This window comes from Malaclemys terrapin, chromosome 11 (assembly GCF_027887155.1).
Source record: "Malaclemys terrapin pileata isolate rMalTer1 chromosome 11, rMalTer1.hap1, whole genome shotgun sequence".
Lineage (NCBI taxonomy): Eukaryota > Metazoa > Chordata > Testudines > Emydidae > Malaclemys > Malaclemys terrapin.
Genome location: NC_071515.1, coordinates 46,638,667 through 46,655,747, shown reverse-complemented (window position 1 = coordinate 46,655,747; position 17,081 = coordinate 46,638,667). Strand labels below are relative to the sequence as shown.

General features: G+C 39.8%; 1 protein-coding gene across 1 annotated transcript in view; it reads right to left on the bottom strand.

The window, feature by feature from the left end:
• KCNH7 (potassium voltage-gated channel subfamily H member 7) overlaps positions 1 to 17,081 on the bottom strand; it is a 333,075-nt gene that overhangs the window by 110,411 nt on the left and 205,583 nt on the right. Inside the window, exons 4-5 of the mRNA XM_054043274.1 lie at positions 9,407 to 9,439; positions 2,269 to 2,697 (exon numbers count right to left, since the gene is read on the bottom strand). Of these exons, the coding sequence (XP_053899249.1) occupies positions 2,269 to 2,697; positions 9,407 to 9,439 (462 nt within the window). The remainder of the gene's footprint in view (positions 1 to 2,268; positions 2,698 to 9,406; positions 9,440 to 17,081) is intronic.

Below are 17,081 nucleotides of genomic sequence, written 5' to 3'. Positions count from 1 at the left end.
CCAAATGCAACTTAGGCAGCCAAATGCCTGTATTTCCTCATGGATAGTAATCAGAGCTAGGTGCCTTCTGGCAGTCCAGATTGAGGGGCCAAACTCTGAGAGAGGGGGTGGGGCTTAGCATACATTCCTCTGGTTGGCATCTCCCATTGGCTAGCTTAGGTGACTCCCTGCCTAGGCTTTGTGAATTGTAGTGCACAGCACCTATTTCTTCCTATTTTTTGTATATGAGTCTAGGCACCTGTGATAAATGCAGCGGGGGGGCATAGCTTCCTTTTATGGGCACCCAGCCAGCCAGTTAGTGATAGAATCCCTCTTGTAGTTGTTTTCTACTTGCTTTACCTGTAAAAGGTTAAAAAAGCCCATAGGTAAAAAGAAGAGAGTGGGCACCTGACCAAAAGAGCCAATTGGAGGGCTAGAACTTTTAAAAATTGAGAAAAAACTTTCCCTTTGTCTGTTTTGTTATTGTTCTCTGGAGAGAGGAGACGCAGAGCGGGAACCGGGCTGAACTATGATATAGGAAGCGTTAAGCCAGGTATGAAAAACCATCAGATTATACCTAGAGATTGCTTATCTGAAACCCCAAATATGTAAGTAAGTCAGGGAAGGTCTAGGAAGATGCGAATAGGGTTATTTCTTTTATTTCTTATTGTCTTGTGGACACCTCTGTGCTAACCCCAAATGCTTTCGTTTTGCTTGTAACTTTTAAGCTGGACCTCAAGAAGGTTATTCTTGATGTTTTATTTTTGTAAGTGGGTTTTTTAAATCTAGCAAAATCCTAAATTCCAGGTGTATTTTCTTTCTTTTTGTTTTTAATAAAATTTACCTTTTTTAAGAACAAGATTGGATTTTTGGTGTCCTAAGAGGTTTGTGCATATGTTGTTTAATTAGCTGGTGGCAACAGCTGATTTCCTTTGTTTTTCTTTCTCAGCTCTTCCCTGGAGGGGGGTGAAAGGGCTTGAGGGTACCTTTGTGGATCTGGGCCTTATGTTCTAATTCCACAGCTGATGTTTATATATAAATAGCTGTGGATTCATGGCAAGTGCTGTTTGACTTTAATGCAGGAGGAGTAATTAGAAGGAATAATGTCAACATTTTGTTAATCTTATTGTTAACCCCAGTGCATGGTTCAGAGGTTTGATTTCTCAGGAGGTTCACAGAAGCAGAGTTTCCTTCCTGCAGAACTGCTAGGATTCACAGAAGAGGAAGAAAAAGAGCCAGAGAAGCTTGAGGTTGCAGAGGTTTGGGGTTAAGGAGAAGGAGACTAGTTGGAAGTCTTTAAAATTGAAAATGCATTTTCATGATAAGTTTTATGCACCTGCACACAACATTGTCCAGGATATTCACAACTTCTTGGGCTGAGTGTGTAAAAGTTTCCAGGTAAGTTAGTAGTTGGAATTGAAAACTACATACACCAATGCATAAGAATGTCAGTGTCATTGAAAACTTTATGCATGGGTCTTAGTGTTTTCAATGCAAACACATTTTCTATTTTCCCTAGCTCCCAGGGACCCCAAACTTCTGATTCTCCAAGATCTTCTGGCTCCAGATCTCCCAAGCTTCCTCTCTCCTGGAACTGAAAACCATAGCGCCCATTCCCCAGAAACTCTTTGAATGATTAGGAGTGACTAGCTCAGGAGAACAATAGGAAAAGCCCATGAAAGATTCTTCTGGTTGAAAGAGAACGTGTATAGTATAAAAAGTTAAAGGTCCTGATTCATTTCTCATTTACTCCAGGTTTACACTGGTGTAACTCCATAGATTTCAATGGAGTTATTGCTGACTTGTACCAGTGTCAGTAAACCACCGCCACCAACACTGGACTATTATGACAATGAGAATACTATACATGTATCAAGGGTTGTAAGAAAAATTGCATGATATAATACTGCATTATCTGAGAAATAGCATTTCATATAATTAAAGGCTATATTGTAATGCATGTGACCAAAAGGGGCAGAATTAAGGTTACATATGCAATTTTAACTTAGTCATTTCCTGGCTTGTAAATGTTTACAGCAGTTTTGCAACCACTGACTCTGATTTTGCCATACTTCCATTAAGAACTAAGATATAAGCTACCACCCCATGAGAAAGGTACTAACTCAGCATACATACGGGTGAGAAGACTGAACTCTTACTGTTTTCTTAGTATCATTTTTAATCACATTTGTAAAATCTCTTATGTTTTAAGAAATAGTGATAATTAAAAACAATGCAACAATCCCTCTTCAGATATATCACAGAATATTTATTAATTTTCAACCCTACCTTCACTTGCATGACGATCCCTAAAAACGTTTTTAGGATGGACGTTAAATCCTTCTATATCATGTACTGAAGATGCTCTCCTTATACTACAAATGCTTTCCTTTGATCTGGAATGAGTTAGTGGTTTACTTGTCTGCAGCGTGTCTGGGTAAAGTTGGTCCCATTGCCGTTTAGGTGAAGAATGGTCAAGAGGTCCTGATATATTAACCAAAGGAGAACATTTGCTGGGCTGTATCAGTGCTTTTGTGTCATCCACTTCAGAAGGGCTACAGCTTTCTTTTGTGGGGGATTTAAAGCGCTTCATAGCCACTGAGTCATCACTGTGCTTAGATGAATCTACTACAACTGCATCAGGGTCTTCCTGTGGTAAGGACTGCTTTCTGTATGTTAAGAGTCTCAGTCCAGGTAACTTGAATCCAAAAAGTTTGCCTAGATATAAATTAAATAAGAAAGATTAATTACTAAAATTAGTTACTTGTGATAAAATCTTTCTTTCACAATGCCAGAATAGTGTATAGAAGCACCAGTCATAAGTAATCTGTTAACACGAATCTAATAGTGTGTGCTGTTTAGCAACAGAATGCACAACTAAGAAATATTATATACAAGTAATATTGCTTTAGTTATCTTTAGACAGGTTTATGCCTCAGTTGAACACAAGCTTTTGGGCTCAGTACAAGGGTGGTATATGATAGCCTTTGTTTTACAAGGGGTCAGACTAGATTTACCTAATGGTTCCTTTTGGCTTTAAAAATCTAGGAATTCATGAAAGTCATGATATAACATGTAATTGTCACATTACTAGGCAACCATGTCCTTAAATACATATTTATGTTTTTTATTGTCAGATAAATTTCATATACTTAAAAATGTACCTTTGCTATTTCACTGAAATCCATTTATTTACTCTATAACTTAAATTGGAAACTTACACATCCTAATTTTCCAAACAGGAAAACTAAAGTTGAGTTTCAATTTTACCATGATCCCAGTCCATCACAAACATATTTCATGTTTGTACATTTAAACTGTGTATTTTTTCTCTAGACATTTACAAATAGAAAGGAAAAGAGCCAAATTTTACCCTCAGTTACACCCATTCAACATAAATACCTTCAGTTCATTTGCACGGATGTACATAACTAAGCATAACATATTGCATCTCAAGGTGGGCTGTGTGATGATGAATGGATGATGATGCACCACAATAAGAAATACAAGTAGCAGTGGAAGTACACAAAATGGAATAATTAAAGAAAATGTGGACATGGAGTGGGGACGGGAATTGCAAAAAAACCCAAACAAACAACAGCAAATCCTTCAAGTATAATGTAACCCAACTAACAAATGGAAGCTCTAATGCCTTGACATACAGAGAATACAGTAACAGAAATTACTATAAAAGCTAGTTGAATAATGTAAAAACCATCATCAAATAATTAAAATGATGAAAAATGCCACATTTCATTGAATAAGCATTGTGATTAATATTTATCTATATTTCTCTCTTAGGATTTTATATTGCCATCTGTCACTGTAGAATCTGAGCACCTCCTCAATTAAATCAATAGCAATAGTGAAGTTCCTAGTGGATGTCATGGAATCTCTGATACTTCTCACTTTTGGGGGTAAAAACTCCATTTGGGTTAGGGATTGGGTTTTGGTTGTTTTCAGTCTATTGTGATTAGCAGTGTTTGTTGATAGTTAATTTTTATTAATCTATAGCACTGAGATTAATCTGCTCATGCTTTGACGCATCAAAAGACAGAATACTGAAATGTTTTGATATAGTATGTCTTTCAGGGAAGCATATGCACAATAGCTAATGCACAGCAAATGATAGCACAGCTTAGCCTATTTAATTTTGAAAACTAAAGTACTATACAGTCAGTATTTAACTTCTGATTTTTAATACAAAATAAATGTATGTGAGATTTACCTACTATACTCCATGGGAAACCTCCATTCATATCCAGTGTACTGTACACACAAAAATCTCCATTACATAAATCAAGAGAAGAACGTGATGCGGACAGCTGCTGAAGATGCCAATGTTCAATCTGTGCAATCAGGATTCAATAACAGTACATCTTGGGAGCTGTTTTGAAAGCTTTCTTATATATTTTCCCTAACAAATTATGAATACTTGAGTAAATTGCCCACAGTTAAATATTAGTGAAGTACATAAAATCATTTTATATGTTTTTTTAATGCACATGAAATTGAGTTACAAAGCAGTTTATAAATCATTTTTGCAGGCTTATTACATTGAAGGTCAAACAATTACTATACTACTTTTTTCATCAATTACATTGTACTCCTTTAAAATACCATTCATAAGATTTCCTTGCATTAGATATTGTTAAAAGCTTTTTGCTGGCGTGCTTTTTTTTAGTCATATTCATGGTGATGCAGATGGTCTTTTATGCTTCACTAGGTTAATATGACCATGTTAGACTGCATTACCGATTTAGCTGTCTAACTGTAGTTCAGCTGGAAAGAATACACAGTGAGAATTTTGCTCATTGCTAAGACTTTCAGGCATGAAATAGAAAACCCATATGAATATCTCTTTGTTATTCTTTTTTAAACTGAAATAAATTCTCTAACAAAGTTCCCATTTTCTGCTTTTTAACTAGAATATCCTTTAAAAAGGGAGGATTGTGGCTCATGTTCAAAGTATGGACAATGAGCCTTATAATGTGCTGAGTGTTCATTATAAAAAAAATAAAAGTCAGATCCCTTTTGCAATACTGTAGCTGAAGCTAGCAGAAGGACCATCCACAATTTGTCTGAGTTGCACAGCACATTCTCACTTAGTTCAATAATATAACATAGCCTGATGCAAACATTCATGACCCAGGCCAAAAGTCCCAATATAGACAAAAGTGTCAATGGGAGTTTTCTTTACATAAAGACTACAGGATCAGTTTTTGTAAAGCAGGAAGCCCCTGTTTTAGATACGTATGCTGATTGAGGTACTTTTTCTTGGACTACATCTACACTGGCACTTTTGTCTACCTTAACTCACTCTCTCGGTTTAGTATTTCTCAGTACATAGTGAAAAAAACACACACCCCGACCATCAAAACTTTCACCGACAAAAGCGCTGGTGTGAACATAAAAGACCTCATAGTGACCTTTTTCCTCCAGATCTCATTCCCCAGGGACTCCTACAACAGGACTGCAGTTGGGAACACACGAACTTTATCACAGTAGGTAATGCAGCCTGTCCCCTCCTCTCCTAGTAAGGCTTTCTATCACAGTACAATTTCCTCTGCTCCTGCATACCCTTCCTTTCTGGGTGATATCCCATTAGTGCTTGGGTAATTTCATCGAAGGTTGCTCCTGGCTTCAGCCTCAGAGTTCTGCATGCAGCTCTCCAATGCACGATGGTGGAAACTTCTCATGCTTCCAAGCTTCCTGATGCCAGTCCTTAATTGTCCACAGAGTGCTTGGAATGGGCTGAATAATTATTGGTGAGGAACCTCTCCTTCATTAGAGGAAAAGATGGACTCCAGGCCAACATGTAGGGAAGCTTTCGATCTTCCATAAGCTTGTGTTGAAGCATCATGAAAAAACACCAACAGCTCGTGGAGAACCCAAACTTAGATTGTCTCCACATTGGAATTTTCAAATGTGCCTAAGAGGCAGAGTTATAGCAGACAGAGTGTGGTACAACCCTGTGTTCGGATCCGGGAAAGGCTGAACCTTCAGCTATCTGACCTGACATAGGTTAAAAGTGTATTTCAGTTGTGATTCTGTGCGAAGGGTTAAATAGGCTTAGAGAGATATAACCTTCCTGGGCCATTGATAGGAAACTATAGAAAGCCAACAGTAACAGGCCTAGAGTGACCAGATGTCCCTATTTTATAGGGACAGTCCCAATATTTGGAGTTTTTTCTTATATAGAGGCCTATTACCCAGCCGCCCCACCCCTGTCCCGATTTTTCACACTTGCTATCGGGTCACCCTAATCAGACCTTAGGAGTGGTGCTGAATAGAAACATATAGGGGTGGCTGGAAAAGCTGTTTTCATGTCACTAAGGGATGGAGTTAGTGCCAGGTTGTAAAATTAATGTTCCTACATCATCTTATGACTTTCCAGATGCTTCTCATAGTCTCAAAGATGTAAGTTACTGTTTGTAAAGCGGACATTCCAGCAAAAAATTATCTGAACAAGTGTTTCCATGGTAACCTCATGCACCTAAGTTACAAGAAATTCCTAAGCCTGTCCTATGTTACAGTTCTGTATCAATGGAAGGTAATGGCATTTGGCCTGAGTACTGCCCCAGGGGTCTTTACTATGGTGATGGCACCAGTTATACATCTCCTAAATTCTCCAGGGGCAGAAATGCGTATTTGCTTACACAACATCTTCATTGCAGGAGAGTCAGAGATGAGCCTAAGGCTGAATATCTCAATTTCAGTACACTTGCTGAAGGCACTGGGATTTCTGGTAGATGCAGAAAGCTCTACCTTAACTCACTCTCTCTGTTTAGTATTTCTCAGTACATAGTGGATTCCTGGTCTCTTACCCTAACATTCCTTTCTGCAAAAGGGCATCCATAACAAATATGTGCTGGGAGGCAGTATCAGCTCCCATCACAGGTATTTAGCCAGATTACATGGTGACTCTGGCAGCTATGCTCCCTTTGTTTCCTTCCAGTCACTCTCTAATACATGGACCTGTAAAGATGATTTCTGAGGCTTTAATAAAAGTGCCTATCTGGGAAAGAAGTGTGAACTTCTATCAGGCTACTTGCCTGGACTTCATGTGATGTTTCTTCCTCCTAAGCCTTCACTCTTTCATAGATTACCCACTCCAGAAATACTTGACAGATACTCAAAGGAGCCAAAATGCCTCCTTTGCACAATAAAGAGTCAAATGTGAGAGCTTCTCCCAGTCTGGAGAGCCCTAAAACTATACTGCAGATGCCCATGGGGTGCCTATGTCCAGGTGTTGTCAGGTAACAATAGTGTGGCATCATCTGTGACCAAACTTGTGCTAAGTCGATCAGAGTGAATGACTGATCTGGCTGTATAAGTTTGGATGTTATGTCAGAGCAAAGAAAACAGCCTGCCTGGCTTCTATCTAATCACAATAACTGCCCGCTTATAAGTAAACAGGATTTCTAGACACAGGATGTGATAGTTACTGCATTCTCCACAGATGGGTCTGTTCACCAGCTCTTGCAATCACAGCACTTCAAAATGTCCAGTTCTTCAGGAAGTGCTGATGAAAGTAGTAGTCAGGATAGACAGTTCCCTGACAAACGTCCCTGACTGACTATCCAGACCATGAATTTACTCAATAACGCAGGTCTTCTCAGACTTTCCCTGAAGCTGAGCCAAGTGATCTGTTTGTGAGAGCAGCAGAGGGACTCCTCTTCAGTGATGGACTGATGATTGCATGTAGGGAATCATTCCAAAACGCAGGTTATCGGAAATGCAGAGGCAGGCTATTGTTGAATGCCAGCTTTCAGGCTGGAAGAAAACAGTTAACCACTCATACAACAAAGTGTACAGGGGTTTTGTTATGTGGATCTCATCAGACTCAGAATCAAGAGGAGCCAATTTCTTTTCAGGAATAAAATCCCTAAACACTGACTCCATGGCCAAAGTAATAGCAGGTGTTTAAATACACTACATGCCTCTGACTTCCCTGGTATTATCAGACCAGAAAATAAGGCATGATAGTTATGATCACCTCTATGTTTTTCCCACCTCTTATTTCTCCACACACTCAAACATAGGGGCACGTACACATGTGAGACATTTTCTTGGTCCCCTAATTATCTCCGCTGCTTGCTTTGTTTTTCTCTCCTTCCTTACAGGAAGAGGAAAGCATCTCCAGGTGCCAGATTGGAAGCTGGAGCAAGATAAAGGACCCCCTAACTTCTACTAGTTCTCAGCTACCTCCTCTGAGTATTTCTTCATCCATTGTAACTCAGTAGCATGGACCTGGCATTTTGGGTTCTTTACTTCCCATTTTCTGGGAAATTTTAAGTTGAACTTTTATTCCACTTTAAATTCTTCTGCAGCTCCCATGTTTCTGGGACAATAACTGCCTTGTTTATTCCTCCTTGCATGTGGGAATATTATTTTATCTCTCTGGCTGTCTCAACACATTGACAAACTACAGATGGCATTTTTATGTGTATGACATTAATAAGCGCTTATATGTTTATGTGTTTATAAACATATATGTTTATTTTATCTCTCTACCTATCTGTCTATCCAGATTTTATTATATTGTTCCCTGTTGCTATATTAAAATTTACTTGGCATCTTAGGGTTTTTTTTTTTGTCATTTCTGGTTCAAAATCAGTGAAAAGGAAGGTAAGCTGTATTTATAGGAGACTCCAGTTATATTAGGTGTCAACTTTAGCTCCATCCATCTCATGTCATTTAAAGTGCTAGCTGGAAAAGAATGTGTTTTTGTTCCCCTCAAACAGAAAATATCATTTCTTATTGTAATCTTCTTTCTTAGCCACATATTAAGTTCAAAAATGAACACAATTATTTGTAAATAATTATTTAATGAAAAAATGTCAATCATAATTAATATTATATGCAATGAATTATTTGGCCAGCACTATCTTTTAAAGTCTTCTACCACAAAGTACAGTAGTCTTGAAATCTGAGAAGGAATCTATCCTATTTATCATTGGAAACTTGCAAGAAGTTGCCAGCCTTTACCATTAACTAGATCACTGGACTTTATGGAGTAGATAGCATTTGTTCTGTCTGCAAGACCAGGAAGTGAAAACCCTAGGAGGAGGGTCTCTTTATGAAGTCATGTCCCAAACACTAATTCATACAGCTGGAAGATTTCCATCATATGGTTTATTTCACCTCTAGATATATAGACTTCTATGCTCTGTGTATTCAGGACTTATAGTCAGAATAAGCTGACAGCCTTCACTACATCTGGGTTTTATCTTCATACAAGCTGATCTCAGATTTAATAGTTCAAGTGTTATAGCTACAGTTTTGCTGAAAAGAGTATTCAGAGAGCTGTGGCAAGAGCTGAATTTTAACTTACTCTCTGGCTGGGTAATGTAAAACTCGGCAAGACCTTGAAATAATATACACAGAACACAAGAAGTAACAGGATAACAACAGATAGATTTACCTGAAGAAGAGCCACTTGAAAGGTTGTTGCCATCTGAAATACAATTAAACTAGATTTACAGACAGCATTAAAATTTTAAAACATATTAAGAAAATAAACATTTAACAGAGCTGTAAAAATGTGAATACTGAGATTGTTTGTTTATGGAGGAAAATGAGGGAGAACATGACTTTTCTACACTTTGCCTAAGCAAATTATAATAGATTGTATATGGGACTTACAGGAAAACTGTTCTAAAACACATTATTTTTTCTACTTGCAAAATTTAAGAACTGTTCAGTTTGTTGCATAAAATAGGGTCAATTTTCCATATAAGAATTTGTTAAGTAGTGGAATGGCTCTGGTATAAAATTAGAGTAAATGATATTACAGTCAAGCTCACATTCAGTCAAATTGAGCTATTTATATTTGTTTACTGACCTCCGTCAAGCACTTTAAGAACTCTAGGTGAAAAAGTGCTATGGAAGTGCTAATTATGATTGTTATCCCATTTTAAAAAGAAGAAAGCTTTGATGCTGAAAATCTGAGTGATTTATTTGGCACCTCCTTGGGGTAGGCGGTAAGGTTTTGCCCTCTGTATTTGACATGTATTTACCATGTAACTTTGGAAAAGTCACATAACCCCTTTGAGCCTGAGTTATTCGATCTGTATAAGGGAATATCACATTTCCTATCCACCCTTGTCAAGTGCTTGAGATCTACAGATAGTGTGACTAAGAGGTGAGGAACTTCTAACATGTGTGTATACTACACTCCTTAATAAAATAGGGAAACAATTCTAGAATTATAGATTGGAAAAATAAGAGGTAGTGATTGTAATAATTTTGTTTCATAAAGTAGTACATTTATTTATTTTAATTTATTTAAAATCATGCCTATCCAGCAGTCTGGGACTGTGTAAAAATAAATAATCATAGAATCGTAGGACTGGAAGGGACCTCGAGAGGTCTTCTAGTCTAGTCCCCTGCACTCAAGTATTATCTAGAACTGGGGTGGCCAAACTTACTGACCATCTGAGCTGCATACGACGATCTTCAAAAGTTCGAGAGCTGGGGCGCACCTGCCAGGCTCGGGGCTTCAGCCCTGCAGATAGAGGGGGCTCAGGGCTTCAGCCCCAGGGGAGGTGCTTGCAGGGCTCAGGGCTGAAGCCCTGCTTTTGCTGAAGTTCTGTGCCCCAGCAGGCATGTCCTCGCAGGGTAGAAGTTCTGAGACCTCCCTCCCCACTGGGCAGAGGCCAGAAGTGATGCTTGGGGGGTCATGTGCCCCTCCCAGATTTTTGCCAGGGTTTGCTGGCCTTGCTTGGTCACATGGTGCTGCTGAGACCCCATCCCTGCTCAGCAGCTGCTTCAGCCAGCAAGCTGGGAGCTACGGCAGTAGGGAGAGGCACCTGCAAACAGCTGGGAGCTGCAGGGAGAACCGCTGCTTTTGCTGCTGCCTCTCCCCATAGAGCTAAAGCAGCAGCCCCTCCCTGCAGCTCTGAGATGTTTGCTGATGCCTTTCCACCTGGGAGATGCAGGGAGGGGCTGCTCAGGGTCAGAGGTGCATGTGCCTGGGGGGATGACTCAAGTTGTTGGGGGACTGAAACTTTAAATTGTGCCTCCCCATTCTCATCAGGCACCAGAAGCTTCTAGCCCCACCACCCCACCCCACCAGAGGGCAGAAGCCCTGAGCTTTCCCCCCAGTCTGGTAGGCAGAGAATGGGGGGCAGGGCGTAGGGAGCTTAGTGAGATGCACTTTAACTGTAAGAGAGCTGCATGTGGTTTGCTAGCTGTAGTTTGGCCACCACTGATCTAGACCATCCTTTACAGATGTTTGTGTAACCTGCTCCTAAAAATCTCCAGTGGTGGAGCTTCCACAACCTCCCTAGGCAATTTATTCCAGTGCTTAACCACCCTGACAGGAAATTTTTCCTAAAGTCCAGCCTAAACTGCCCTCACTGAAATTTAAGCCCGTTGTTTCTTGTCCTATCCTCAGAGGTTAAGGAGAACAATTTTTCTCCCTCCTCCTTGTAACAACCTTTAATGTACTTGAAAACCGTTATCATATCCCCTCTCAGTCTTCTCTTCTCCAGATTAAACAAACCCAGTCTTTTCAATCTTCTCTCATAGACCATGTTTTCTAGACCTTTAATCATTTTTCTTGCTCTTCTCTGGACTTTTTCCAATTTGTCCACATCTTTCTTGAAATGTGACACCCAGAACAGAACACAATACTCTAGTTGAGGCCTAATCAGCATGGAGTAGAGCAGAAGAATTACATCTCGTGTCTTGCTTACAACACTCCTGCTAATACATCCCAGAATGATGTTTGCTTTTTTGGAACAGTGTTACACTGTTGACTTATATTTAGGTTGTGATCCACTATAACCCTCAGATCCCTTTCCGCAGTACTCCTTCCAAAGCCAGTCATTTCCCATTTTGTTTGTGTGCAACAGATTGTTCCTTCCTAAGTGGAGTACTTTGCATTTGTCCTTATTGAATTTCCTCTTATTTACTTCAGACCACTTCTATAATTTGTCCAGATCATTTTGAATTTTAATCGTATCCTCCAAAGCACTTGCAACCCCTCCCAGCTTGGTATCACCTGCAAACTTTATACATGTACCCTCTATGCCATTATCCAATTCATTGATGAAGATTTTGAACAGAACTGGATTCAGAACTGATCCCTTTGGGACCCCACTTGAATGTGAACGCATGATAACTACTCTTTGAGAACACTTTTCCAACCTGTTATGCACCCACTGCATTTCCCTAGTTTGTTTATGAGACGGTCATGTGAAACAGTATCAAAAGCCTTCCTAAATCAAGATATACCACATATACTGCTTCGCCCTATCCACAAGGCTTGTTACCCTGTCAATAAAAGCTATTAGGTTGATTTGACATGATTTGTTCTTGACAAATCTATGCTGACTGTTACGTATCACCATATTATCTTCTAAGTGTTTGCAAATTGATTGCTTAATTATTTTCTCCATTATCATTCCAGATACTGAAGTTAAACTGACCGGTCTTCAATTCCCCAGGTTGTTCTTATTCCCCTTTTTATAGATTGTCACTATATTTGCCATTTTCCAGTCCTCTGGAATCTCTCCTTCTTCCATGACTTTTTGAAGATAATCACCTAATGGCTCAGATATTTCCTCATATCTCTTAGGATCTATGTCCAAAATATGAAATCTTCCAAAATCAATCCAAATTAGTATTCTCCTATCATCTAATACAGCCCACTCAATTCAAACTCAAGAGGTAGCTTGATGTTTCCACTATATTTTTTCTCTGAGTATGAAATCCAGCATTGCCATTTTGCAAATGAAACTGGTATTTGAAATACTCAATATTACCGCTTGGTATTATTGAAAATAATTAGGTCATAAATTTGTAAGTGAGACATTCCATCATGGGTTTGTCTGGCACACTGCTAACTGCCATCACGTCTTCTTCAGTGCTACTTCCTATAACATGGTGTGACTTTCTTTGGTCAATTTGTAAAGCCACTACCCTGTCCTTCAAATCTCCTCTCAGAACCTACCCTCTACTGTCACATCTACAGTAAGCTGCCTAAAAATAATGGCCAGCCTGGTGTTTAAAAAATCATTCATCTTAATTTGTAAATTTATGATCTATGTAGGTGTAGTGGGGTGGATTGGCCACCCACAGACCCAGAGAGGGAGGAGCCCCATATTAAACCTTGGTGGATGGAGCCATGCCATGCTCAATCCTCCCACCGGAAGTCAGTGGGCAGGACCGGAAGTACAAAAGGCAGGCCGGAGAACTCAGTTGGGAGGCAGCTGCCGGAGGAGACAGATGCCTCCTGTGAACTCCTGAGCTGGGAGGCTGCTGCAGATCCCGAGGAAGCTGAGGACTGACCTGGACCACCAGGGACATTTATAGACCCAAACACAGAGGAGCTGCAAGTCTTGACAGAGGCCTTCTTCCCCGACGACCAGAACAACCCTCTACAGAGCCAGGTATGCCCTGAGGGGGAGTTGGGAAGTGGCCCAGGGGGTAGCCGAGCCCTGACTGGCTGCAATGCTGGCAGCGAGTGAGTCAGCGTCTTGCCATAAGGATCCTTGCTGACCCAGTGGCAGACTGCTCTGCCACTGCTAGGGCCCTGGGCTGGGTCACAGTGGAGTTAGTGGGCCTGTGTCCCCCCGGCTATCCCAAGCTGTGGGTGGCAGTCTCCCCCTCTCTTAGGCAAGAAGCCTGTGCTTGTCAGCCCTCTGCTAGAGCTAGGAGGCCCAACTGTTTGCTGCTCTGCCTGAGTGCAGGCCTGAGCCCCTTAGACTCTCTACTGCCCTGCCCTGCCCAAGGGCCTGGGCTAACTGACTGTTTGCTGCCTGTGCCAGACACTCTTGGCTGCCCCGCCTCGACCAGGGGCTGGGGATCCGTAACTATGTTTGTTGTTTGGCCCTGATCACAGGCCCAAGCCCACGTCTCCTGTCGCCCTGCTGGGGCAGCTTGGCCACCCACAGACCCGGAGCGGGAGGAGCCATTCCCCCCAACTGTAGGCAATTTGTCTATGTCATCATGTGTCCCTGTTTTCCTTGTCTTTCTTTCTCCAGTTCCTTCCTACAGTGCTACACATACATGTAACATCCTATTTTTGTTTAGTCTGCAATCTACGTAGAGCAGAGATTGCCTTTTTAAAATGGCTTGTTTGTATAACATGCAGCACAATGGCACTCTGATCCTGATTGGGGATTCTTGGAGATGCTGTAATAAAAACAGCTAATAATAATAGATAGAATCCAAGAATGCTTCAGTTCTAATTCCAGCCTCGACTGTGACTATCCTGGGGTAAAAGTAACTTACTCTCTCCCTATTTTCCTCACTATAAAATAGGAATAATAATACTTATTTACCTGCCTTGCAGGCTGTTGTGAATATTAATTAATCAGTTAGATGATATTTGTAAAAGCAGGCTGAAGATGAAAAGTGGCATATATTAATAATTTATGATGATGATGATGATTACTATTATTATTTATTTATTATTGCCAGTATTATGTCTTTACTACAGCAAGGACTCAGCGATGTCTCAGTTCACCTAACATTAATTTACCTTAGAGGCAAATACACAGAATAACATAGGCTTTGTCATAATTAGGCTTCTGGTCTGGCTAGCTAGAAATCTTTGTCCTCCTGGACACAATTTTTCTTGACTATCCCTCACTCATGATGAATGTGCTCCCAGTGGCATGTCTAAAAATAATACTCCGGACAAATTTCTTATTATATTTTGTGCAAGGTCAGATGGTTACTATTGCTTGTATGCTTCATGTTTCACATGGTACATTATTTGACCCATTCTTTATGACAACTTAGTTGTATAGTAAGCTTTTTTTTAATATAATACTTTATCTGCCCATAGATAATGCTTATCTAATGCTAAACTGCTGTGCCTGTTCATACAACCAAATAATTTGCATATAGGAAACTCAATGTATGAATACCCAATGCGTATACAGTAATCACTTTATCTAATTAAAGTGAAGTTAATCCATGGATTTTAGAAAGAAAAGACCTGTTTCAGATCTCTTTTATACCTTTTTACCTTGATGTAGTTCCACTGGCTTCAGTGGAGCTATCCCAATTTATTCCTCTGTCACCAGATCAGAATCAGGCCAAAGTATTAGCATTTTTTGTGAACTTTAAACAAATTCTACAAGCTCTCTGCTGCTAAAACATAGTTGACAATGAAGTGTTCAGTGCTCATTTTAATGGAGAATCACCCCATCATGTGTGTTTGTAGGATATAGAAAAAAGATATATTTTTCCCTGCACAAAGATAATGAAATGTTTTAGGATTTCAGAAAAATATATGAAAAGGTATTATCTGCAAGTCCTTATGCATTCTGCCTGCATTATAAAAACCAAACAGTCCCTCAGTATGAAAATTATTTACTATTAAATCCTTGTCATGTCAATATTAGCACATGGGGCAGATACTAGTCTCTTCCATTCCTCTCTGTCATCTGCTGCTGCTTCCATCTGCTCTGTGGTGTTCAGATCAACTGTTCTATCCTCCCCTCTAACAGTTCTTAAGGTTTCTCTTGGGTGCTCTTGTTTCCTCACACCAGTTGATTTCCACTTGACAGCTTCAGGTGGGAGTTTGTGTGTTGGCATCCGGAGTACATGCCCCAAATAAGTGCTTCCTTCTGATTCTGGTGAAAATGAGCTACTGGTTGGGGATTTCTTATATCCCTTTATTAGTAATGAGGTCTTTCCAATTAATTCCCAGAATATTTACTAGGCATTTATTTTCAAAGGGGTCTAGTTTTCTATTTAACATAAATATCCAGCTCTCGCAGGATATTTAGCATGTTAGCACTGAGAATATGTTTGAATTGAAAATTCTGAGTTTTGTTCTGGAGCTATATAGCTTTGATTTCCATATGTTATTGAGTTTAGTAAATGGTGTGGCTTTCCTATCCTTGATGTCACTTTCTTCTTGAGATGGCCATTGGCCAATATGGTGATGTCCAGGTAGGTGAACTGTTCTACTGTCTTGATATATTTGTCTTCTAATGTGATGTTACAGCTTGACATCTGGGTTTCAAGGATGTTTGTTTTAGTATAACTAATTTTGAGCCCTACTTGGCTTGCTATTTTATTTTGCCAGGCTGTCTGTCTTTGTCTGTAACTTATCAGGGATGTTGCTCAGTAGTGCAATATCATCAGCAAAGTTTAGGTCTTCTAAACATTTGCCATCTACCCAGGCTACACCAGCATTATGTTCCTAATACACTTCTTCATTGTCCAGTCGATGGCAATATGAAAATAAGACTAGAATAATAATTTCTCACAGTCCTTTTCAGGAGAAGAGAACCAAGAAATCATCCAGTAGGTAGCAAAACAGGCCTATAAATTGAAGTGATAAAATGATACAGGACCCTCCCAAAACACACATATTTGAGAAATTTAATTAACTTCTTTATTGATCAGTTTTCTACAGATACTCTGACGGACCTGAAAGGGCTAGTACTGTCTTTCCAGTAGGGAAATAAGCAACTGTGGTTTTGGGACTAGACAGATACTGTTTTAATGCACAGCTGAATAGCTGTTCTAGACAATCAGTTGCTTTTGGGGTAGTAAGAACAAGGCCAGCTAATATGTAAATCTACAGCTTAACAGGACTTTTCAATCACTTTAAGCTAACTCAGTTGAGCTAACACAATAGATAAACACACCATTTTTGCCCACTAAGACATACACGGACAACTGTAAACTCCTCTTCTTCAGCATCTCTGACTCTTCCCTCTTCCTTCTTAGATTTGTAGATTACAAGGCCAGATCATCAAGTCTGACCTCTCATATAACACAGGCCATTGAACTGCCCCAAAGTAACTTCTAGACCATGTCTTTTAGAAAAACATCCATTCTTGGTTCAAAAATTGTCAGTGATGGAGAATCCACCAAGACCTTTGGTAAATTGTTCCAATGGTTAATTACTTTCTCCATTAGGAATATACACCTTATTTCCAGTCTGAATTTGTCTAGCTTCAACTGAATTCAGTCTCTCCAACATTCAACAGCTAAAATACCTTTCCTCTCCTGCTACTCTCTCTCTCACACACACATCTCTTGAGTCCCTTCTCTGGCTCCTGGTCTCTTTTTGCATAAAGTTCAGATCCCTTCTATTTACTTTCAAGGCTCCACATGGCTCTGCC